Source organism: Salvelinus namaycush, chromosome 21 (genome assembly GCF_016432855.1).
Source record: "Salvelinus namaycush isolate Seneca chromosome 21, SaNama_1.0, whole genome shotgun sequence".
In the NCBI taxonomy this organism is placed as follows: domain Eukaryota; kingdom Metazoa; phylum Chordata; class Actinopteri; order Salmoniformes; family Salmonidae; genus Salvelinus; species Salvelinus namaycush.
Genome location: NC_052327.1, coordinates 25297448 through 25322191, shown reverse-complemented (window position 1 = coordinate 25322191; position 24744 = coordinate 25297448). Strand labels below are relative to the sequence as shown.

Here is a 24744-nt window from a genome sequence, read left to right as displayed (position 1 = left end):
TGTCAACAGGGCAGGCTCCAACATGAAACCAGCAAAGCGGTTGCTGCAGTTACCATGGAAATTTGGACGGAAACAATTATGTTCTTGATGCGTGGAAAGAGAGTGGAAAGAGTAATGAGGAATGGAACTTACAGGCAAACAGGGAAGGGACATGGAAAATACCCAGTGGGATTTGAAAACGGGGAGCCTATATGTAAAAAGTACCTCGGAGGATGTTTACTATTCCAGAGGTGTAACATTTAATCTCTTAAAACACACTGAGCATGTAGCCATCCTGACAATGGTTTCTCTTTGGATCATGATGAAAGCTACAGCTCATAAAACACACAACTATACACAAACATTCCAAAGCTATATGAAACAAAAACGCAGAGAAGAAATAGAGGAGTGAAGGGTTTTTAAAGGGAAGGGCTTTTCTTCCTATCTGTCTCGGCATGAGAGAAGGGTTCACTCTGGGTGGAGGAGCCATCTGTGCTGTGGGGGTAAAGAGGGAAGTGTTATAGCACAGAAAGGGGAGGGAGGTAACAGTCAGAAAAGACGCTGGGAGAGACACAGAGGCGAGGGGTTCCAGTCAAACAGACAGAGCAGCGTTGGAATGTACAGTTTGCGCCAGTCTAGCCTCAGAGATGAGAGCACAATAGGGGTCGAGGACTATGTGAATATTCTATCAGTGAGTCACACATACACTGTGTTAGTCACCACCAGCTAGGTTTATCTTTCACATGAATAAGGCCTTTTCAACCTTACACACCCCCACATGTCCACCTCCAATCCAGTGGAGGCTGCTGAGGGGAGGACGGCTCATAATAATGGCTGAAACGGAGTAAATGGAATGGCATCAAACACATGGAACCCATGTGATTGATGTATTTGACACCATTCCACCAATTCTGCTCCAGTCATTACCACGAGCCTGTTCTCCCCAATTGAGGTGCAACCAACCTCCTGTGCTCCACTCTGTGTACTCGGTGTTGGCACGTTTGTGTGTGTGAATACAGTACCTGTTTGACAAAACCATATTCCTGTGTATCATTTTCAGATTGGTCGAACAGAGACTGCGGTAAATAACCTGAATCCAGTGTTTGGGGTGAAATTTAAGGTGGACTACCATTTTGAGGAGGTCCAGAAGCTCAAGTTTGCCCTGTTTGATGAGGACAAGTGCAGCAGCCAGCTGTATGAGCATGACTTCCTGGGAGAGTACATCTGTACACTGGGGGTGGTATGCTACCTGTCACACTGTTCTTAGAGTCTGTCTGTGACCCCTTTCTGCATCTGTTTATCACCTGTTTGTTATGTTTATTTGCAGTTGGGCATTTTCACCTTCTCTCTCTGGTCTGTTACCTTTAGATTGTGTCCAATAAGAAACTTCACCGGTCACTGACCTTGGCCAATGGCAAGCCAGCTGGGAAAGGAACCATCACAGTGAGAACATCATGCTTGCACAACTCATACCCACAGAGCGATCCAAGAAATAAAGACATGTCCACACACACACACACACACACACACACACACACACACACACACACACACACACACACACACACACACACACACACACACACACACACACACACACACACACACACACACACACACACACTACACACACACACATAAACACACACTCACACATACAGACTCACACTCACACTCACACATACACACTCACACTCACACATACACACTCACACTCACACATACACACACACACACACTCACACATACACGTTCTGTAAAATGGTACAGTTTTACACTGGATACAATACAGTAACGGTTTCTCTTGTGTACAGATAACTGCGTTGGAGCTGTCAGACAATAGAGTAATCACACTGACCTTGTATGGGAGAAAGCTTGACAAGAAGGTAAGAGTCACTGCCCACGTAGTACCATATTATCATCACTGTTAAGAAGTTCTTACGTAATATTTGGAACAACAAAATGATTTTGTCAATAAAGACAATGCTCATGAAACAACAACAATTTCCTCTCCAAGTCTTCACCGTGGTATGCTGGCAGCTATGTGGGCCATTGTCAAACAAGATTGCTTTGTTTTGCAGGATTTCTTTGGTAAATCAGACCCTTACCTAGAGTTCCACAAGCAAGGAGATGATGGGAAATGGATGTTGGTCCACAGGACAGAGGTGAGTTGGCTCGGTAGTTGGTCAGGGGTGGCTGTTTAGACTATTTCAATGTCATCACTGTAGAACTAAGTGTATTAAATCACTAACAAAGTGTATTACCACCTGGTAATACGTTAACTGGATTGACCTAGCTTCTGAGTTCTGTCTTCCAAATGACATGGAAGAAGTTGGATCTCTGTAGCTGTTTTTGTGCTGCAGGTTATAAAGAACACTCTGGACCCGGTGTGGAAGCCCTTCACAGTACCACTCATCTCCCTCTGTGATGGGGACGTAGACAGGAGCATCAAGGTAAGTGAGGTTTACCAACATGTGCATTAATCTGAGGACGATGGCATGAAAATGTTAGCGAGGGAATCCCCTTTAATATATGTGAAAAGCCAAATACATTTTAAGTGATTTCTTGTGGTATGACGGAATGTTCTGATCTTTTTGTCCTTCCTGTGGGTTGTCTCATATTGCAGGTACTGTGCTATGATTACGACAACGACGGAAGTCCTGACTTCATTGGAGAGTTTCAGACCACTGTCACCAAGATGAGTGAAGCCCAGAATTCACTGGAGGTGAGGGATGTATTCTAGATCTGTTCCTGTTTATCTATGGGGTTTTGTTCTGTATGGGTTAGTCATGCTTTGATGTGGATCTAAGACCATTTTCACATTGTCTCCAATCTCAACGCACTTCTCACTGTGAGTGAATGACTCACTTAAGACACTCAATGCACCTAACACAGCTCACCAATTCTGAATGGAGGATGCCCGTTCATTTGGATATTCGCAAGTGTTTATTTACTAACACGAATTCAATCTACTGCCTGTTTTAACCTCACTAAGGGATGTTGGGTAACACTTTATTTTACAGCTTGGTAACACCTGGTGAGAGAAGTAGGAAGTTACATTTTACTTCAGTTTTTGGCTGCCAACTTCTTCCTGAAAACCTTCTGTCATTTGCTAATGGCAGAAATGCAAATAGAGCTGGTGTGAGAATGAGTGTAAATTGTGTGGGTGTGCAGATGGGTCTTAGTTGTAATTTTTCACTTAGTGTTCCTTTCCGCCAGGTCGAATTTGAATGCATTAATCCGAAAAAACAGAAGAAGAAAAAGAGCTACAAAAACTCTGGAATCATCATTCTGAAGTCATGCAAGGTGAACTACTGCACTGAGGCTAGGTAACACGGTCACCACTGATAAATCCATGATAATCGAAAATTTCAATAAGCATTTCTCAACGGCTGGCCATGCCTTCCTCCTGGCTACTCCAACCCCGGCCAACAGCTTCGTCCCCCCTGCAGCTACTCGCCCAAGCCTCCCCAACTTCTCCTTCACCCAAATCCAGAGAGCAGATGTTCTGAAAGAGCTGCAAAACCTGGACCCGTGCAAATCAGCTGGGCTAGACAATCTGGACCCTCTCTTTCTAAAACTATCCGCCGCCATTGTTGCAACCCCTATTACCAGCCTGTTCAACCTCTCTTTCGTATCGTCCAAGATCCCTAAAGATTGGAAAGCTGCCGCGGTCATCCCCCTCTTCAAAGGGGGTGACACCCTAGACCCAAACTGTTACAGACCTATATCCATCCTGCCCTGCCTATCTAAAGTCTTCGAAAGCCAAGTTAACAAACAGATCACTGACCATTTCGAATCCCACCGTATCTTCCCCGCTGTGCAATCCGGCTTCTGAGCTGATCACGGCTGCACCTCAGCCACGCTCAAGGTACTAAACGATATCATAACCGCCATCGATAAAAGACAATACTGTGCAGCCATCTTCATCGACCTGGCCAAGGCTTTCGACTCTGTCAATCACCGTATTCTTATCGGCAGACTCAATAGCCTTGGTTTTTCTAATGACTGCCTCGCCTTGTTCACCAACTACTTTGCAGACAGAGTTCAGTGTGTCAAATCGCAGGGCATGTTGTCCGGACCTCTGGCAGTCTCTATGGGGGTACCACAGGGTTCAATCTCGGGCCGACTCTTTTCTCTGTATATATCAATGATGTCGCTCTTGCTGCGGGCGATTCCCTGATCCACCTCTACGCAGACGACACCATTCTGTATACTTCTGGCCCTTCCTTGGACACTGTGCTAACTAACCTCCAAATGAGCTTCCATGCCATACAACACTCCTTCCGTGGCCTCCAACTGCTCTTAAACGCTAGTAAAACCAAATGCATGCTTTTCAACCGTTCGCTGCCCGCACCCGCCCGCCCGACTAGCATCACCACCCTAGACGGTTCTGACCTAGAATATATGGACAACTATAAATACCTAGGTGTCTGGCTAGACTGTAAACTCTCCTTCCAAACTCGTATTAAACAATCCAAAATCAAATCTAGAATCGGCTTTCTATTTCGCAATAAAGCCTCCTTCACTCACGCCGCCAAACTTACCCTAGTAAAACTGACTATCCTACCAATCCTCAACTTCAGCGATGCATCTACAAAATAGCTTCCAATACTCTACTCAGCAAACTGGATGCAGTCTATCACAGTGTCATCCGTTTTGTTACCAAATCACCTTATAACACCCACCACTGCGACCTGTATGCTCTAGTCGGCTGGCCCTCACTACATATTCGTCGCCAGACCCACTGGCTCCAGGTCATCTATAAGTCTATGCTAGGTAAAGCTCCGCCTTATCTCAGTTCACTGGTCACGATAACAACACCCACCCGTAGCACACGTTCCAGCAGGTATATCTCACTGATCATCCCCAAAGCCAACACCTCATTTGGCCGCCTTTCCTTCCAGTTCTCTGCTGCCAGTGACTGGAACGAATTGCAAAAATCGTTGAAGTTGGAGACTTTTATTTCCCTCACCAACTTTAAACATCAACTATCTGAGCAGCTAACCGATCGCTGCAGCTGTACATAGTCCATCTGTAAATAGCCCACCCAATCTACCTACCTCACCCCCATACTGTTTTTATTTCATTTACTTTTCTGCTCTTTTGCACACCAGTATCTCTACTTGCACACCATCATCTGCTCATTTATCACTCCAGTGTTAATCTGCTAAATTGTAACTATTCGCTCCTATGGCCTATTTATTGCCTACCTCCTCATGCCTTTTGCACACACTGTACAGTGGGGCAAAAAAGTATTTAGTCAGCCACCAATTGTGCAAGTTCTCCCACTTAAAAAGATGAGAGAGGCCTGTAATTTTCATCATAGGTACACTTCAACTATGACAGACAAAATGAGAAAAAAAATTCCAGAAAATCACATTGTAGGATTTTTTAATGAATTTATTTGCAAATTATGGTGTAAAATAAGTATTTGGTCACCTACAAACAAGCAAGAGTTCTGGCTCTCACAGACCTGTAACTTCTTCTTTAAGAGGCTCCTCTGTCCTCCACTCGTTACCTGTATTAATGGCACCTGTTTGAACTTGTTATCAGTATAAAAGACACCTGTCCACAACCTCAAACAGTCACACTCCAAACTCCACTATGGCCAAGACCAAAGAGCTGTCAAAGGACACCAGAAACAAAATTGTAGACCTGCACCAGGCTGGGAAGACTGAATCTGCAATAGGTAAGCAGCTTGGTTTGAAGAAATCAACTGTGGGAGAAATTATTAGGAAATGGAAGACATACAAGACCACTGATAATCTCCCTCGATCTGGGGCTCCACGCAAGATCTCACCCCGTGGGGTCAAAATGATCACAAGAACGGTGAGCAAAAATCCCAGAACCACACGGGGGGACCTAGTGAATGACCTGCAGAGAGCTGGGACCAAAGTAACAAAGCCTACCATCAGTAACACACTACGCCGCCAGGGACTCAAATCCTGCAGTGCCAGACGTGTCCCCCTGCTTAAGCCAGTACATGTCCAGGCCCGTCTGAAGTTTGCTAGAGAGCATTTGGATGATCCAGAAGAAGATTGGGAGAATGTCATATGGTCAGATGAAACCAAAATATAACTTTTTGGTAAAAACTCAACTCGTCGTGTTTGGAGGACAAAGAATGCTGAGTTGCATCCAAAGAACACCATACCTACTGTGAAGCATGGGGGTGGAAACATCATGCTTTGGGGCTGTTTTTCTGCAAAGGGACCAGGACGACTGATCCGTGTAAAGGAAAGAATGAATGGGCCATGTATTGTGAGATTTTGAGTGAAAACCTCCTTCCATCAGCAAGGGCATTGAAGATGAAACGTGGCTGGGTCTTTCAGCATGACAATGATCCCAAACACACCGCCCGGTCAACGAAGGAGTGGCTTCGTAAGAAGCATTTCAAGGTCCTGGAGTGGCCTAGCCAGTCTCCAGATCTCAACCCCATAGAAAATCTTTGGAGGGAGTTGAAAGTCCGTGTTGCCCAGCAACAGCCCCAAAACATCACTGCTCTAGAGGAGATCTGCATGGAGGAATGGGCCAAAATACCAGCAACAGTGTGTGAAAACCTTGTGAAGACTTACAGAAAACGGTTGACCTCTGTCATTGCCAACAAAGGGTATATAACAAAGTATTGAGATAAACTTTTGTTATTGACCAAATACTTATTTTCCACCATAATTTGCAAATAAATTCATTAAAAATCCTACAATGTGATTTTCTGGATTTTTTTTCTTTTATTTTGTCTGTCATAGTTGAAGTATACCTATGATGAAAATTACAGGCCTCTCTCATCTTTTTAAGTGGGAGAACTTGCACAATTGGTGGCTGACTAAATACTTTTTTGCCCCACTGTATATAGACTTTCTTTTTTCTACTGTGTCATTGACTTGTTTATTGTGTTATTGGCTTGTTTATTGTTTACTCCATGTGTAACTCTGTGTTGTTGTCTGTGTCACACTGCTTTGCTTTATCTTGGCCAGGTCGCAGTTGCAAATGAGAACTTGTTCTCAACTAGCCTACCTGGTTAAATAAAGGTGAAATAAAAATAAAAAAACACGCAGAGACTAATAGATATACACTATGCCTCTTAATTAGTCAATCCATTATGGAAATCACAAAAAGGCATATTAAGTCTAAAAGGAAACAGCTTTAAATGTATTATGAATCCACATTAAAGCGTTATGCACACAGCTAATGAATTGTCGTTCATAATAGTATTTTTTATTAAAAAACAAATGCCTGTAATGTGGCTTTGCTTCAGGCAGGGATTAGAGTAATGGCTCCAAATCCCTATTTAATTCATGTATTAATATCAGCACAAAACACCTGTCAGTCTCACACAGTCCACCACGGTTCTGCCTGCAGTAATCACCTTTGTTCAGGCAGCCAATTACTGAATCCTATCAAAGTGCCACTGCCACGCCTCCTCCAATTATGTATCCATAGGAAAAACAATTTGAACTTGCTTGAGTATGGAATAGTATGAACAGAGTTTGAATAATGTTTGAATAATGTCTCCTCAGGTTGAAAGGGACTATACCTTCCTGGACTATATTTTAGGTGGATGCCAGATCATGTTCACTGTGAGTATGAGGTCATCACTCAACTCAGTGTGTCTCCCACTCTACCTGTAAACTCTGACCCTTTACTCCTACTCTCAACCGTCTCTGCCACCCACCTACAGTAACTCAGACATCCACCTACCCCGGGCAATGAACTCCAATATGTAAAATTACACATAACTCAGGTTGGAACACAAACACACTGCGCACACACACGCACGTACTGTATGTACGCACACATACTAACAAATACCTTTTGAAATACACTACCGTTCAAAAGTTTGGGGTCACTTAGAAATGTCCTTTAAAAAAAAAAAAAAATTACATTTTTTTGTCCGTTAAAATAACATCAAATTGATCAGAAAAACAGTGTAAACGTTATTAATGTTGTAAATGACTATTATAGCTGGAAATGGCTGATTTTTAATGGAATATCTACATAGGCGTACAGAGGCCCATTATCAGCCACCATCCCTCCTGTGTTCCAATGGCACGTTGTGTTAGCTAATCCAAGTTTATCATTTTAAAAGGCTAATTGATCATTAGAAAACCCTTTTGCAATTATGTTAGCACAGCTGAAAACTGTTGTACTGATTAAAGAAGCAATAAAACTGGCCTTCTTTAGACTAGTTGAGTATCTGGAGCATCAGCATTTGTGGGTTCGATTACAGGCTCAAAATGGCCAGAAACTAAGAACCTTCTTCTGAAACTCGTTAGTCTATTCTTGTTCTGAGAAATTAAGGCTATTCCATGTGAGAAATTGCCAAGAAACTGAAGATCTCGTACAATGCTGTGTACTACTCCCTTCATAGAACAGTGCAAACTGGCTCTAACCAGAATAGAAAGAGGAGTGGGAGGCCCCGGTGCACAACTGAGCTTTAATGGACAATTTTTTATATTTTCTTTCAAAAACAAGAACATTTCTAAGTGACCCCAAACTTTTGAACGGTGGTGTATATTTTAACATAACGTAAACATTTTTATTTGAAAAAAAACCCACTTGCATATGCTACTTCATTCATTAAATGCACCTTACAGTACTGTACATCTTTGGAAACATGGTAGGTTCAGAATTCTCTGTAGTAGGATAAAATCATCATTGGTCTATTTTTGGCTCAGGCTGATGGGAGAAACTTTGTGCATCCCTGGTGATGTCACACCTGTGTCAGTGCTCCGTTATTGGCCAGCCAGGGTATTTATCTCCAATGGTGCTGAAACACTTTACACCTCCACCACTTACGTATCCGTGCTACCGTGGAATACTCAGAGGAACTGTGCCCTTTGTTCTGCAAAAATATGTGTTTTATCTATGTTCTCAGCACCCAGGGTTTAGAAACGTGTAAAAACAACTGTTACCTCCATGATGACATGTTGTTGCATACTGTAAATACTTTAGTACATACCAAGAGAGAATGTAGACTTTTATGCCCATATTCTGTAGATACTTTGTAGCCACAAAAAAACTCCACCTGTTTTTTTATTATTCCCTGAATGGTAATATTAACTTGTTCAATCTCGCCACAACTATTTAGTTACCTGTATGTGACTAGTTGTGTTTATTTATTTGGTTGTGGACCACAGACATTGTTCTGATGAGTAGGTTATGTGTGGTCCTGTTCAACCAATTATTTTATCCCAATGTTATTGTCAGATTTTTTTAATCAGCAAATATAACATTTGTGTTTCCATAGTTACTGTGTTTTGTGCCAGAGGAGACTGTCTTTGCAAGAATGAAAGAGAGAGAGAGACAGAAAACAATATAGGGGTATGACTGGAAAGACACAACTTGATGGTTTGGCTTTAGGTGGCTACATCTTATAGGTCACCCTTGAGAGACCAATGGAATTTGTGTTTGTACTGTATCCATAAGATTTTGTCTTTTAGTTTACATTTTCTAAAACCTAGGAAATGTGCAATGATTCCTGACAGTCTTATTAAATGTATCTGATTTTAAAAGAGGAGATACTCCTATTTCTACTGGGTCAAATTATGTATATCCTTATTCTTTTTATTTTTAAATGTGTTCAAACCCCCAGTAAGATTATAACACCATTACCTTAATCCACTATGATAATTCAAATATTTAAATAGTTCACCAGCATGTTATAATTCAGTCGAGATTGGTGTTTGGGAAGGAATGTGAATCTAAATCCTCAACTGTGCTTGCTGCAGTTCTCTTAATCTGTTTTCTCTCTCTCTCTCTCTGTTTTCTTTTGTGAGAGACCCAGGGCTCTCTCTCTCTGTTCCACAGAATTCAATTATACTTAGCATGCATCTGCATCTGTTAATGCTAATCTGTTCGAGGGGAAATCTTCTCTACAGAGATGCAGATGAGGAGAACTGAAGAAACTGGAACTGAAGAAAACAGTGTTTGTGGTAGTTGCAGGAAAAACGTTCTTGACTATATAGCACAATATTTATAACATTGTAATAAAAGCAGTATTACAACACTGGTCAAACCAGCCTAAAGGTCAGGCCTGCGGTGAGGAGCAGTCCTCAGTAGAACAGTGTTCATCTATGAGGTCATCTGATTGTACATTAGCTAAAAGGGTTCTCCTATGGGGACAGTTCTTTCGGAAGCTCTACACTTTTATAGAAAAGGGTTCCAAAAGGGTTCTTCGACTGTCCCCATACGAGAACCCTTTTAGGTTCTGGATAGCACCTTTTTTTCTAAGAGTGTAACAAGGGTTAGAGATATGTTTAAGAAACAGTGTGGTACTTCATCTGTACTAAAGGGAGTTAAAGCTGAAGATGTGAGTCAGTTGCCTGATCAGCACACTCATCATCTTACCTAGAGCTTGATTGAGACGCATGCGGTCGGGCATAAGACGTGGCACCCTAATTCTGTCCAATCTAATCTATCTAATCTATCTAATCTATCTAATCTATCTATCTATCTATCTATCTATCTATCTATCTATCTATCTATCTATCTATCTATCTATCTATCTATCTATCTATCTATCTACCTACCTACCTACCTACCTACCTACCTACCTACCTCCCTACCTCCCTCCCTCCCTCCCTCCCTCCCTCCCTCCCTCCCTCCCTCCCTCCCTCCCTCCCTCCCTCCCTCCCTCCCTCCCTCCCTCTCTCTCTCTCTCTCTCTCTCTCTCTCTCTCTCTATCATCTCTCGCTCTCTCTATCCCTCTCTCTCTCTCTCTCTCTCTCTCTCTCAATTCAATTCAATTCGCTTTATTGGCATGACGTAACAATGTACATTTTGCCAAAGCTTATTTTAGATATTTACAATATAAAAACACACACAAAAAAAAAAGAGAATCAAAGTTGTCAACGGGACAACAGTAACAACAATAACCAAGGGTCAAAATAACCATACATTCAACAATAACAATAAGCATACAGTAGAGTACATGTGCAGGTTGATTGGTCTGTCAGACACTGTCCCTCAACTTATGGCAGGCAGCAATGTAGTGCGCTGCCAACCCACAGCTCTCTGCGTCCTCCCCCAACAGGACGGGTAGCCTATCCTCATCAGAGAGGTCTTGAAACCTTGAATAAGGGTTTCAAATTTGGGAAAATGACACTCTCTAATTGTTTTATATTTTTGACATTTTGTCAGGAAATGCAGCTCCGTCTCAGGTTCTGCTGTTGTGCAGTGGTTGCACAGCCTTTCCTCTACAGGGAGCCAGGTTTTCCTGTGTCTACCCTTCTCAATGGCAAGGCTGTGCTCACTGAGCCTGTACTTTGTCAAGGTTTTTCTAAGGTTTTGATCAGTAACCATGGTCAAATATTTAGCCCCGGTGTACTGTCGATTTAGGGCCAGATAGCACTGCATTTTGCTTTGTGTTTGTGCTTGTGTTTCCCAATAAGCAATGTAGTTTTGTTTTGACTGTATTGTAATTTGGTTTATTCTGATTGATTGGATGTGCTGGTCCTGAGGCTTCAGTGTGTTAGTAGAACAGGTTTGTGAACTCAGCCCCAGGACCAGCTGGATGAGGGGACTCTTTTCTTTGCTCAGCTCTTGGCATTGCAGGGCTTGGTAATGATATCAGAGGGGGTCACTGTATTTTAGATGTTTCCAAAACTTAATTGCTCTTTTTGGAGTTTTTATTATTAGTGGATATTGGCCTAATTCTGCCCTGCATGCATTGTTTGTAGTTTTCCTCTGGACATGTAGGAGAATCTTACAGAACTCTGCATGCAGGGTTTCAATGGGGTGTTTGTCCCAGGGTTTCAATGGGGTGTTTGTCCCCCGGTGTAAATATGATCAGTTGTGCAATGTTTTGGTATAAATCCAATTTGGCTTTTACTGAAGACATTGTGCTTATTAAGGAAGTTTAGAACTCTTACATTGATAATACTACAGAAAACCTTCCCCAGGTTACTGTTCACACAAATGCCTCTGTGATTGTTAGGGTCAAATTTGTCTCCGTTCTTAAAGATTGGTGTTATGAGTCCTTGATTCCAGATGTCAGGGAAATAACCTACACTCAGGATCAAATTAAACAGTTTTAATAAAGCCAATTGAAATTTTGCACTAGTGAGTTTGAGCATCTCATTTAGGATGCCATCAGGTCCGCATGCCTTTTTAAATTTGAGGGCCTGAAGTTTCTTATAGAGCTCCTGGTCAGTAATTGGGGAGTCCAGTGGATTTTGATTGTCCTTTATAGCTTTTTCTAATCCATTCAACTTCTCATGAATTTGGCGTTGTTCTGCGTTTGTGTCAATTTGAACGGTGTTGTAGAGTGTTTTAAAATGGGTTGTCCATATGTCACCATTTTGTATCGCTAATTCCTCTTGTTTAGATTTTTTTAGTTTTTCCCAATTTTGCCAGAAGTTGTTTGTGTTTATGGACTCCTCAATTAGCGTCAGCTGCTTTCTGTTGTACTGTGCTTTTTTGGTTCTGAGTGTACGTTTACAGAGTTTTAAAGTCTCACAGTAATGAAGGCGTAATTCACCATTATTTGGGTCTCTGTGCTTTTGGTTGGATAGTGTTCTAAGTTTTTTCCTTATAATTTTACAATCTGCATCAAACCAGTTGTCATCTGTGATCTTTTTTGTTTTGTTTTTTATCAATTTCAATTGTGCTTCTTTTGCCGTTTGCCTGAATATATAGTTGATGTTTTGTACTGCTAGATTGATGCCTTCTTTACTGTGAGTGAATGTGGTATCCAGAAAGTTATCTAAGAGTGTTTGGATATTTTGGTTCCAGGTTGCTTTCTGGTATTCTTCTGTGCTGTTTTGGGCCGATCTGTATGAATTTCTGATGTTGTACAGCTTACTGGGCTGTGAATGTGTGGTTGTTTCCATGTCTGTTCTTTTGAGGAACAACGTAATTTGGCTGTGATCAGACAGAGGTGTTAGTGGCTTGACAGTGAATGAGCTGAGAGAGAAAGGGTCAATGTCTGTGATCATATAGTCTACTGTACTGTGGCCAAGAGGTGAGCAGTAGGTGAATCTCCCCAAAGAGTCCCCCCGTAACCTACCATTGACAACGTACAGACCCAAGCTTCTACAGAGCTGCAACAGATCACTTCCGTTTTTGTTGACGGTGCTGTCACTGTTGTTTCTATGGGGGAGATGAAGACAGTTAGAAACAGTATGGCCTGTAATAAAGCTGTCCCCTCGTGTGCTCGTTAGATCAGGTAGTGTTCCTGTGTGCGCATTTGTGTCCCCACAGATGAGCACATTTCCCTGGGCCTGGAAATGGCACGTCTCTTCCTCAAGGGTGGGGAAGATCTCCTCTGAGTAATATGGGGATTCTGAGGGGGGGATATATATTGCGCAAAGGAACACATATTTTTCTGTCAGTACAAGTAATTTTTTCAGTTTTAACCAAATGTGATATTTGCCAATTTTGAGGGGATCGATTAGATGTAGTTCGGATTTGTACCAAATGATCAGTCCTCCAGAGTCTCTGCCTCTATTGACAGAGCTGTGTTTTTGTGACGGTACAATTACCTCTCTGTAGCCTGTGGGGCAGTGAGTGACAATGTCAGCCTTACACCATGTCTCCTGCAGAATGATGACATCAACATCCTTAAGATTTTTGTTGAACTCCAGTGCTAAACTCTTCAGTCCAAAGGTTGATGAGTTTAGGCCCTGAATGTTCCACATGCTAACTGATAGTGATTTCATGTTGCAAAAAGAAAGAATAGCAGTCAGAAATACAGTAACTACTAACTAATAAGTTGAGTGAGATAAACAGGATAACAGCTAACATTCTTTCTGTTATATATATAAATATTTCTATTCATTGAACAAGTAAATTCTAGTACAATAGGGGGGTGTGTGTGTGTGTGTGTGTGTGTGTGTGTGTGTGTGTGTGTGTGTGTGTGTGTGTGTGTGTGTGTGTGTGTGTGTGTGTGTGTGTGTGTGTGTGTGTGTGTGTGTGTGTGCGTGCGTGCGTGCATGCGTGCATGCGTCCATGTGTGTTTAGTGCAGTTTAGTGCAGATGTATTGGAGGAGCTGTTTAATCTCACTTAATCCTACAAGGTTCTCCTGTCCTCTGACGACCTCCGCGTAGCTGCGCTGGTCCTGCTGTTGGGCCCTGTGGAGTGGAGGAGGGCCAGTTCTGGGCCGTGGGGCTTCCTCTCTGGTCTGGTAGGGGTGGTGGTCTGGTGCGGGGTAGTAGGCTGGGCCCGGTCCGGTCTGGCTAAGCCGATGGAAGTGGTGATGCTCTGGTGGTGGGTGGGGCCTGTGGGGTGCGCTGGGTCTGGTGTGGCGTTGAATGGGCCTGGGGCTCCTTGGTGGTGCAGTGTTCTGGTAGGGGTCTCTGGGTGGTCCTCTGGGTGGTCCAGTGCGGCATGGGGTGTTTGTCTACCAAGTGCCACGTCCTTTAGAGACTTGGCAAACATCCCTACTGTCTGCTTCCTCAGGTGGGAGTGGTCGTGCAGATGCTCAGGGGTGATTGTTGGGTGGTGAGCAACGTGTACGTTCGGGAGTAGGCCACACCCTCTGGTGATGTCAGCGTTGACTTTCTGAATGGTACGGGGATGAAAGTCTTTGCGGGGCAGCAGAGTGGAGATGGTGATGTGGGAGTTGGGGAACCGCTCAGAGGCCCTCTCTGCTACTCTGTTGACCAGGCTGCCTACTCTCTCCTGCTCCCCTCTCTGCTACTCTGTTGACCAGGCTGCCTACTCTCTCCTGCTCCCCTCTCTGCTACTCTGTTGACCAGGCTGCCTACTCTCTCCTGCTCCCCTCTCTGCTACTCTGTTGACCAGGCTGCCTACTCTCTCCTGCTCCTCTCGCAGGTTGTTGGTGCCGGTGTGAATAATAATGTGGCCTGGTGTGCCAAAGTCAGGCTGGGACAGGATGTGGAGTGCTTCCTGTGTTTTTGGGCACCATATTTTGCACACCTTGTGTTGGAGGAAGAGTTTATCTTCTTGGATGAATTTCCCATTTGAGTCAATGAGGATGGCCACCTCAGTGGGTTTTACCAGATTAGTGCGTTTACGGTCTCGGGCTGGAGTACACAGGGCCTGTGTACATGGAGGTGTGTGTGGGGGTGTGTCAGGGGGGGGGGGGGGGGGGCAGAGAGCTTCTCTCTGTAGTAGGTGTCTCCATGTGAGCCTCCTTGTTGACTGGGGGTGTGGGTAAAGTGTTGTCGGTATGGGGGGGGGGGGGGGGGGGGGGGTTGTGGGTAAAGGTGGGTCAGTGGGGTTGTTAGGGGTGGTGAGGGGCTGCAGCTTCTCTCTGGGAGTCTCTACAGTCTGTTCTCTGTGCTGTAGCACCCTCTTGATGACAGACAACTCCTTTGCCATCTCCTCCTTTACCCGCACCAGCTCTCTCATGGTGGCCTTTACCTCCTCAAGCGCTGTGGTAAGGCTCTCTCTCAGCTCCTGGACAGAGTTCTTCAGCTGGGTCCTGCACTGGTTGATCTGGTCCTGTAGAAGCTCAGTGTCTGGGCTGGTGGTGGTGTAGCTGGGGGGCTGCTCCTTCAGCTCAGTAACCCATACCTCTATCACAGCCAGCCTGTCTCTCAACAGGCTGATGGTAGTGTGGTCTTGGCTCTGGTGGTTGTAGGCAGGCAGGTGGGAGGATAGCCCTGCTGTTGGGGTGCCTGAGGTGAGGGGAGAGGTCGGGGTGCTGTCCTTTTCTTTTTTGCTTTCCGCCATCTTCCTTAAGGTGGGGAAGTCCTGCACAACAGAGCTGAGTGCAGCCTCACTGCCCTGGACCATGACAGTGCCGTTCTGATACATGTTTACCGTCAGAAACCTGTTTTCCTGGTCCTTATCGCTGTCCTCAGAAATGTGGATTTGCCTTCCCTTGCAGATGCCTTTCTTTGTGGTACAGCTGAAATGCCTGGTTACAGCTGTATGCCAGGCAGTAGTCTGGTCTGTGTAAAATAACAGGTTTGTAACAGTCCTGTTTTGTGAGCAGTCGGCAAACAAAGTTCCTGGGTTCTCCCTCAGAATTCTGTGTTTAAAATTGATTCTTCCTTTCTCTGATTTGATTTCTGCTGGGTATTCAAAAAAAAGGGGGGAAAGTCTCTCAGTCTCCGCTGCTGCTGTCACTGCTAGCGCTGCCTCAGTGGCCATGTTGCTATGTTACCACCAGTAAACAGTTAGAGCTAGACGGTAAACTAGCTGACAGATTTGAATTTGGCTAGCTACCACGATGAAGATTGGTCTTTTAACTCACTCTCTGTCAATCTTTTCCTCCTGTGTTGATCTTCAGTTGTACAATTTGATTACCTATAAATTTTTTGCTAATTTAATCGTGTCAATCTCGCTCTTAATTAACAACCAGGAGCTGTTCTTCTGCATGACTTCTGCATGACTTACAACGTCAGTTGTAATCTTTGAGCAAATTAGCATGTTTATATTGTAACCTTCTGAATGAAGTCACTTTTCCTGAGGACAGGATCCTGAAATAAGGCCGGAATCTATTTATACGCTCCACATCCGTTCATATTTTGAACCGATTTATAGGCTTTGTTTGCGTTTGTGTGCATGTGTGTCTCCTGTCTTGCTATTCCTGTAGGTTGGCATTGACTTCACAGCATCTAATGGGAACCCCCGGGAGCCCTCCTCTCTTCACTACATCAATCCTCTGGGCAGCAACGAGTACCTGTCCGCCATCCTGGCTGTGGGCCAGATCATCCAGGACTATGACACGTGAGTCCCGTTATAGTAAACACTAATGACAGGACTCAATATGATCATATCACAGATACATACAGTATAATATGTTTCATAATACATCAGTCTTAAGTCACGAAAAGGTCCCTTCAACTCTTCTAATTCTGTGTCTACTCAGTCATATTCTTTGTCACTTCAAAATATCAGATTGTGTGGGTAGGTTTAATTGTTTATGATAAAGTACCAACCCAAGTGTATTGCAACATTCCGCAATGCAAAATTGTATGTTGAATTTTGATGAAGTAGCTCAACACTGCCAATCTGTTGCAATACTTCCTCAGTGACAAAATGTTTCCTGCTCTGGGATTTGGGGCTCAACTCCCTCCAGACTGGAAGGTAAGTGTATGTACTGTCTGTATGCGAGTGTGTGTCTTCACAGCACACTACATATGATAGAAGTAGAGCCAAAGGAGTGTTAAAGAGAAGAGGGCGACTGGAAGAGAGCGCTATCACGGAGATAAAGAGTCTGTATAATACATGCATAATCCAATGATTATACAACTGTCGTCCCATCTGGGTTGCCATGGCACTGCACTGATGTAAAGGACAAAGGGAAGAGGAGGATGAGCAACAGAAATAGACAGAATATTTAGCCCTGCTTTCAGATACTGTATGGGAAGCATTTAGGGAGGTTTAACCCATCTGTGGTCTGAGAAAACGAGAGGAAGGAGAGAGCAAGAGGTTGAAAAAATGGTAATGAAGGGCACTGCAGGGATGGGAATAAAAGGGCACTGCAGGGATGGGAATGAAAGGGCACTGCAGGGATGGGAATGAAAGGGCACTGCAGGAATGGGAATGAAAGGGCACTGCAGGGATGGGAATGAAAGGGCACTGCAGGGATGGGAATGAAAGGGCACTGCAGGGATGGGAATGAAAGAGCACTGCAGGGATGGGAATGAAAGGGCACTGCAGGGATGGGAATGAAAGGGCACTGCAGGAATGGGAATGAAAGGGCACTGCAGGGATGGGAATGAAAGGGCACTGCAGGGATGGGAATGAAAGGGCACTGCAGGGATGGGAATGTATGTAATGGAATTGGCAAGAAGGAAAGCTAAATAGAATAGATAAAGTGACAGAAACAGAATTGGGGGAGGGGATAATTATACAATTTGATCACATACTCAATTCACTACTTTTCTCACCAGTTACAATTAAACAATGCAAATTCATATTTCTACTGCACCTGCATTCCTCTACTGTCTCTCTCACAGCCATTGGACATTCTGAATTTTCCATTTCAGCACCTGAGGCTTGTTTCTTTGTCTCCTGAACCTGCAGGTGTCTCATGAATTTGCCATCAACTTTGACCCGACCAATCCATTCTGCCAAGGTGAGCAACTACTATGTTATCTGTAACTCCTGTTTAAAACCTTACTACAGGCTGTACTTACCAGAGTTGGTTTCTTGCTTTTTCAATGGAGTTGGACTTCTGTCTAATGTATTAGAGAAGTACCATACTAAAATCCTCTGCGTAGAGTCTGAGTTTGCTGTCAAGCATTTTCCATGACATGGTTTCCATGTGGGTTTCCTGTTTCCTGTGGTCAGGTGTGGAGGGGATTGCCCAGGCCTACTCTGCCTGCCTGCCTCACATCCGCTTCTACGGCCCAACCAACTTCTCCCCCATCATCACCCATGTGGCCCGCTTCGCCACCCAGGCCCTGCAACAGGAGACTGCTGCGGTGAGTGCTTGTTAGCACTATTAGGACCACTACTTTCATTGTTTCATTGTTTATCCATTTTCATTCTATTGAATGTATCATTTTGCTGTTTAAGATGGCCATCCAAACTCATGTCATTAGTATGAGTCAACATTACCAGTTCTAAATGACATGTAAATCCCTCCACATTACCAGTTCTAAATGACATGTAAATCCCCCCACATTACCAGTTCTAAATGACATGTAAATCCCCCCACATTACCAGTTCTAAATGACATGTAAATCCCCCCACATTACCAGTTCTAAATGACATGTAAATCCCCCCACATTACCAGTTCTAAATGACATGTAAATCCCCCCACATTACCAATAGTTATTGACTTTAGAGGCGGGTGCACTTTGTAGTAAACACGAGCACTGTTCCACTGCCTGAGTGGCCAGTTATGGTAGCACACAGGCTGACCATGTGATAGGTTTCCAACTGTAACCCAGAGCTCCTGAAGTCACAGAACCGTTAAACATTCACACGGTTGGAAAGGTATTACCACTGAGTCCTTACATGACATCTTCTTGATCCGGGGTAGAGGTTTTTAAAGAAAGATTACATTTCCATGGAAAACATACCCTCACCACAGCTGAAGCAACTCAAAAGCCATATCTAACAATATGGAAAATAGCTGGAGTATTTACTACATAATCTACTCTACACACACCCTATTCAAACACTTTCCACTCATCCCTGTTTTTACAACAGTAGTGCTCTGTACTCTACTGCTCATGCATAATGAGACATTACGGACTCCAGCTTATTGGTGGAGTCATCACAGTTACAATGAAAAGAATTCAGCCCGTTGGACAGCTTTCCCTTTAAGAACAATTCTTTCCTGTGTCTCTCAGACAGGTCTGTTCCTCTCAGAGCTGCTCAGCATGCTTTTCTCATGGGCCTATCAGCAAGCTGTGTATGTGTGTTTTGTGTGTTTGTGTGTGTGTGTGTGTGTGTGTGTGTGTGTGTGTGTGTGTGTGTGTGTGTGTGTGTGTGTGTGTGTGTGTGTGTGTGTGTGTGTGTGTGTGTGTGTGTGTGTGTGTTTTGGACTCAGGGTATGTAAGAGGGAGAGTTGGATCCAGCACTAACAGAGATCCTAATTGCTTTGTGAGAAAACTTTGCTTCTAGTTGTCAGTTCAAAGTCTGCAGAGGCATTTTGAACAGCGCTCGCAATTTCTCTCTGCTCTTATTACCAGCCCAGAGGAGAGAAGAGGACAGCAGCCATTAAAATCCCCTTTCAATTATACAGATGTAGGATGATATTTTGATCCCCCTGTTGCAGGGGAACTTTCCTGCAATGCAGAAAATTAAATACCTTGTAGTGTATTTAAAGTTTAAAAAACATTCTGAAGTTTGTAATTTCCACTTTGAAATTTCACACTTGATTTTTGAAAAATGGATCAACCCCTCCAAAAATGTCCATTAATTATAATCCACATAATAATTCACAATTCCTGTTGCTGCAGGATTATTTGCCTGCTGTAGCAAACTGGCTCAAATTAAGATCCTATATCTGTAGTTATTTATAGAAGGTGAATTAGAGGTCTGTTCTTTTCTCTTTGCAGTCCAACAGAATGGTCTCTCTCTGTCTCTGCTCTGTGACGGGTGAGGGATCTGACTCTTGACAGAGATGCAGCACTGGAGAATGTGACCGCAAGGATGTGACAGCAACTCTACACTCTCAGAAAAAAAGGTGCTATCTAGAACCAAAAAGCGTTTTTGGGCTGTCCCGATAGGAGAACCATTTGAGGAACTCCTTTTGATTCCAGGTATTACCCATTTGGGCTCCACGTAGAACCCTTTCCACAGAGCATTCTACATGGAACCCCAATTAATTCTACCTGGAACCAAAAAGGGTTCTCCTATGAGGACAGCCGCAGAACCATTTTGGAACCCTTTTTTCTAAGTATGTGAACAGCCTAGAATGAGACAGTTAACAAGTATTTTCCTCCAGGGAAGGAAGACAGACCAGGACAGAATGTCCCAGTTAAGAGTATAGATAACATTCTTATGCCCTGAAAATAGTGAAAATACAGTCCAGACCCCTCTTTGGACCTTCTGTTTCCTGGCTTCACATTCAGATGTACACAGCCTGTGGGTTTGGAGGAAGTAATAACTTGTTATTATTAATGATCCTTTAGGCTCCTGTGAGCTTTTTGTCCCTAATTGCACCCTGTCACCCCAGAGAATATGAGCGAAACAAGAGAGAACTAGAGAGAGACCAAGAATAATTTTACTGCAATTTGCTGGTATATTTACTGTAAAAACAAGACAAATTAGCTATTGTGTTCACTTCACAAGGTTTAGGAAATGGAAGAGATAAATACCTTGATGTGTGTGCACGTATGCACTCACAAATCACCTGCTAAGCACTGTAGATGTCTGTCCCTGGGCTTGGAAAATGATTGTGGGTGTGTGTGTGTGAGTGTGTACAAATCGGCTGAGGTAGCTGTGTCTGTCTCTGTCCCTTAGATAATGATTTGCTAATGAGCGGGCCTGTTAAAGTACAGCAGACTTCACAGTGTCCACAGCAGGGGAGAGGGGGCTTTTATCAAACACAGGCCAGCTCTGGTGGCCCCTCTGACGAGAAGCAGGCAGGAGCAAGGGGTCGCAACAGCTAGCATATCTGAGGGACTGTGTTTGTGTGGGAGGAAGCTACTGACAAGGCTACAGAGATTACTGGAGAGCAGTTAGTAAAGACAACAGCCAAGCCGTGTGTGTGTTGCTGTGTTTGTGAACTTGTCAACTTATACCTGTCTGTATGTCTCTAAGTGAGTAAAAGCACACATATTTTTGTGCATGTTGAGTGCGATTGAAACAGTGAATGTGTGCATGCGTGTGCTTCTGTATGAATGTAGAGTGTGTGTGTGTGTGTGTGTGTGTGTGTGCTTGTGTGTGTGTGCTTCTGTGTATGTGTGTGCGTGCGTGTGTGCACGTGCGTGCGTGTGTGAGAGAAGAGGATGAAAATAAGTCAGCCCCAGCTCTCTTCTTAGCCCAGTGCCCCTGCTAAGTGTGAGGACGTTGGGGAGCTGTGACACATTGGCCCGCAGGGCTTGATGTCTCAGCATCACAGCATCACATCAACCATGCCAGAAGGCCAGGAGAGTTAATCCTGGCCTCCGAATGTGTGTATTCCACACTTTATGCCTCAATGTCTGTATTCCACACTTAAAGCAAAACCTAGCCAAGCATTAATGGAGCTTTTCTCACCCAGAGGGACATGTTTGTGTGGTCTGTTAGTTAGAGCACTGGACACTGACAATGACCAGAGACGGGATAAAAGAAACAGATTATTTTTATTAACATAGGTCTAGCCCTCCCATTTGAATGATTACCAGGGCATTTGATGTCAGTCAGATTGCTTTATTTCCTTTTGAGAACAGAAAGCCGCAGTGGGTTGGAAGATAGAGGCACAGTTGGGGGGGGGCATGTTTGAAGTGCTCTACATAGAGATGAGCATGGAACGTAGGAACTGCTGAGGGTATTGTGTCAGTGGCTGTGTTTGGAGAAGCAGCTAGAGGCCCTCTCATCCTGCACAAGTGCTGCTCTCTCTGACCCTCATGGTTTTGACCTGGCCATAATAAACCCACAGGACGAAATGATGGTCATTAGACCATAGCTTTACACTGACTCACACTAGACAATCAGACAGACATGCTGTTACTGCTTTGGCTGCGCGCTGCGGTATGATTAAGAAATCTGTTGATCCCTTAAGACCAGAACAGCCTTTGACATTTTTGTGCTTGTGGGTCTTTTTGGGCTCCAGTCAGTTAATTCTCCAGGTCGTGTGTGATAATTCAGTGTGACTGTGCTGCTGTCTGCTCTCTAACCAGCCTTACAGCTGGAAGAAGATTTCATTATGATGCCACGCTGAGCAAATGTAAATCTCCATGCTAAATATGACTATCAGCAAACTGCAGCAGAAAGAACAGGAGACAGGGATTGTGTGACTATGTAAATCCTCCTTCCCCCACCCTCCTGTTTTGAAGGAGTGGATGGGATAGTATTAAAGCTTCTGCTTTCTTCTTCTCATCTTGTCTCTCATCTTCCCTCTCCCTGTGTACAACAATTTCTCCACCATGTAATGCAATCATCAGTAATCTGCCTGTGCTCTTCTAAGGTGTTTTGAGTTAATGTACATCAAAAGCTATTAAATAAATGTGTGTCTACAATGAGGACATGGAGCTTTGATATTAATTGCCTTAATATTAAGGGCTGGATTCAATCCGTATTGTGGAAGATCCGCATACATATTTGAAGGTAATTTCCGATTGAGCCGACATATACAGCATTTACCGTGCATGCAGTCTTCGCGAAAGACTTCAATCGAGTTATAACGAGGCTCTTCCGCCATACTTCTGCGATAACGATTGAATCTAGCCCTAATTTGTTATTCCAGCACCAGTGTCACTTCGGAGATGTGGTTATACAGTAGCCATCATACTGAAACCGGTCTGTAATCCATGTGGCTAAACGGAACAGTTAAAAATATTTGGGCTAAATGTAATTTCTGTCTGAACAAACTTCTCTGCTCTGTCCCTACATGATTATATTCACCTTCAAGTCTCCTTCACATCATCCCCGAAGCTTAAAAGAAAAATCCACAAAAAAATATATTTTGGTATTTTTTTCATTAGTCCACAGATAATAAAGTCCCATAATGTTTTGCATGTCAGCAGTCAAATTTTCATGATGTGGCAAGTGACACTTTGCTTCTTGAAAATCCTATATCTTGAAAACTTGACTGCTGACATGCAAAACATTATGTACCAACAGTAGACTAATAAAATAAACAAATAAAATAAGATTTTTTGAGTGGATTTGTCCATGAATTATCCCTTCTCTCCACCCATCTCTCTCTTTCTCCCCCTGCAGCAATACTTCACTCTGCTGATCATCACAGATGGGGTGATCAGTGACATGGATGAGACCCGCCACGCCATTGTTCAGGCAGCCAAACTCCCCATGTCAATCATCATTATTGGAGTGGGCAATGCAGACTTTGTTGCCATGGAGTTCCTGGATGGGGACAGCAGCGTGTTACGCTCCTACACAGGAGAGGAGGCAGTCAGAGACATCGTGCAGTTTGTTCCCTTCAGGGACTTCCGAAATGTGAGTGTCTCACATGTTTAATAGGGTGAAACAAAAGGATTGTATAAATTCCCACATTCTGATTGTACCCACAGTGTAGCCGTGTCTGTCCACTGTGTCCGCATTGTGACCAGTTATCCTGGTCCCTCCCTGTATGAAACGTATTTGACAGATATTCTTTCAAAATAATATTTATTTTAAGACACACATTGATGCCATAAGTCAATGGCATCACCTGTCAATGATTTTTAGAGGGTGGGATAATTATGATTTAAATGGTCAAACGGTCCAGATCTGTCTACACTTGTAAGCTATCCAGACATCTGCGTGTCTGACTACCTCCGGAGGTGGTCAGGAAGACCTGATCACAATCAGATCACATTGCATCTTGTAATTGTCTACACCTGTCTAAAAATGTGGGTACAATCAGAATGTGGACAAGATCAGGAAAAAAGGACTGTTATATCCCTATGTTAAAACCACGACAGGTTGTTGTTGCTAGACAAATTAGAGATGATGCTGTAATGGATTTATTTCAATCACATATGTAAGCAGCATTGGGAGTGGGTGTGGAAGTGGCTGTGGGTGTGGAAGTGGCTGTGGGAGTGGGCAATCTGTAGCTTCAGTCCATCTGCAGGAAATGAAAACATCTTTAATACAGAGTATATGGAGTGATCCAGTAAAAGCTTTACTTCCCAAAACGTTTACTGGATGAAAGTTGATTCGATTGCATTATTATTTTAAAATCATTGACATTTAGAGATCTCTAATGTGACTTTTATTTTCCTGTCATGTTCTAACAGGCTCCGAAGGAAACTTTAGCCAAATCAGTATTGGCTGAGCTGCCGCAACAGGTCACACAGTATTTCAAACAGAGGAACCTGTCGCCTAGCAACACAGCATTGGAGTGAAAGCCCAAGGCCTTGGTTAATCATGCATGTTGCAAATATCTACTCACTGTTTACAAAAAACAATGTGCATGAAAAGTTTTTTAAAATATGTATTTATCTGATTTTGTTTTACATCTTAAAGCAAGACTTTGTGGAGGAGGAAAATGTGGCAAAAAACACTACTTTGCAGTCCCCTGAAAGGAAAGGGAATTTGAGAAATGTGTATACTGTATACTGAATGTAAATTTATACAATATTCTATGTTTTGAAAAGGAAATGTTTATGAAAAGTTCTTATGTATCTTTTATGCATTGAATTGTAATTTGTTGTACTTGTACCTTGAAGGTGTTGTAATTGATTTTATAAAGTTCACCATGTATTTATGTTACCACTCAGGTAAATAAACTTACATAAATGTCA

At 43.4% G+C, this 24744-nt stretch overlaps 1 protein-coding gene across 3 annotated transcripts in view; it reads left to right on the top strand.

The window, feature by feature from the left end:
- Nucleotides 1-24744, top strand: part of LOC120066236 (copine-2-like) — a 31049-nt gene extending 6305 nt beyond the window's left edge. The window contains exons 3-16 of one of the 3 annotated variants that reach the window (XM_039017464.1): nt 1040-1219; nt 1348-1422; nt 1794-1865; nt 2061-2144; nt 2343-2432; nt 2606-2704; nt 3199-3285; nt 7497-7556; nt 16485-16618; nt 16924-16978; nt 17921-17972; nt 18188-18321; nt 23219-23455; nt 24238-24744. In XM_039017464.1, coding sequence (XP_038873392.1) covers nt 1040-1219; nt 1348-1422; nt 1794-1865; nt 2061-2144; nt 2343-2432; nt 2606-2704; nt 3199-3285; nt 7497-7556; nt 16485-16618; nt 16924-16978; nt 17921-17972; nt 18188-18321; nt 23219-23455; nt 24238-24345 — 1467 coding nt within the window. In that variant the 3' untranslated portion in view covers nt 24346-24744. The remainder of the gene's footprint in view (nt 1-1039; nt 1220-1347; nt 1423-1793; nt 1866-2060; nt 2145-2342; nt 2433-2605; nt 2705-3198; nt 3286-7496; nt 7557-16484; nt 16619-16923; nt 16979-17920; nt 17973-18187; nt 18322-23218; nt 23456-24237) is intronic. The other 2 variants (XM_039017461.1, XM_039017462.1) reach the window with 2 other exon arrangements.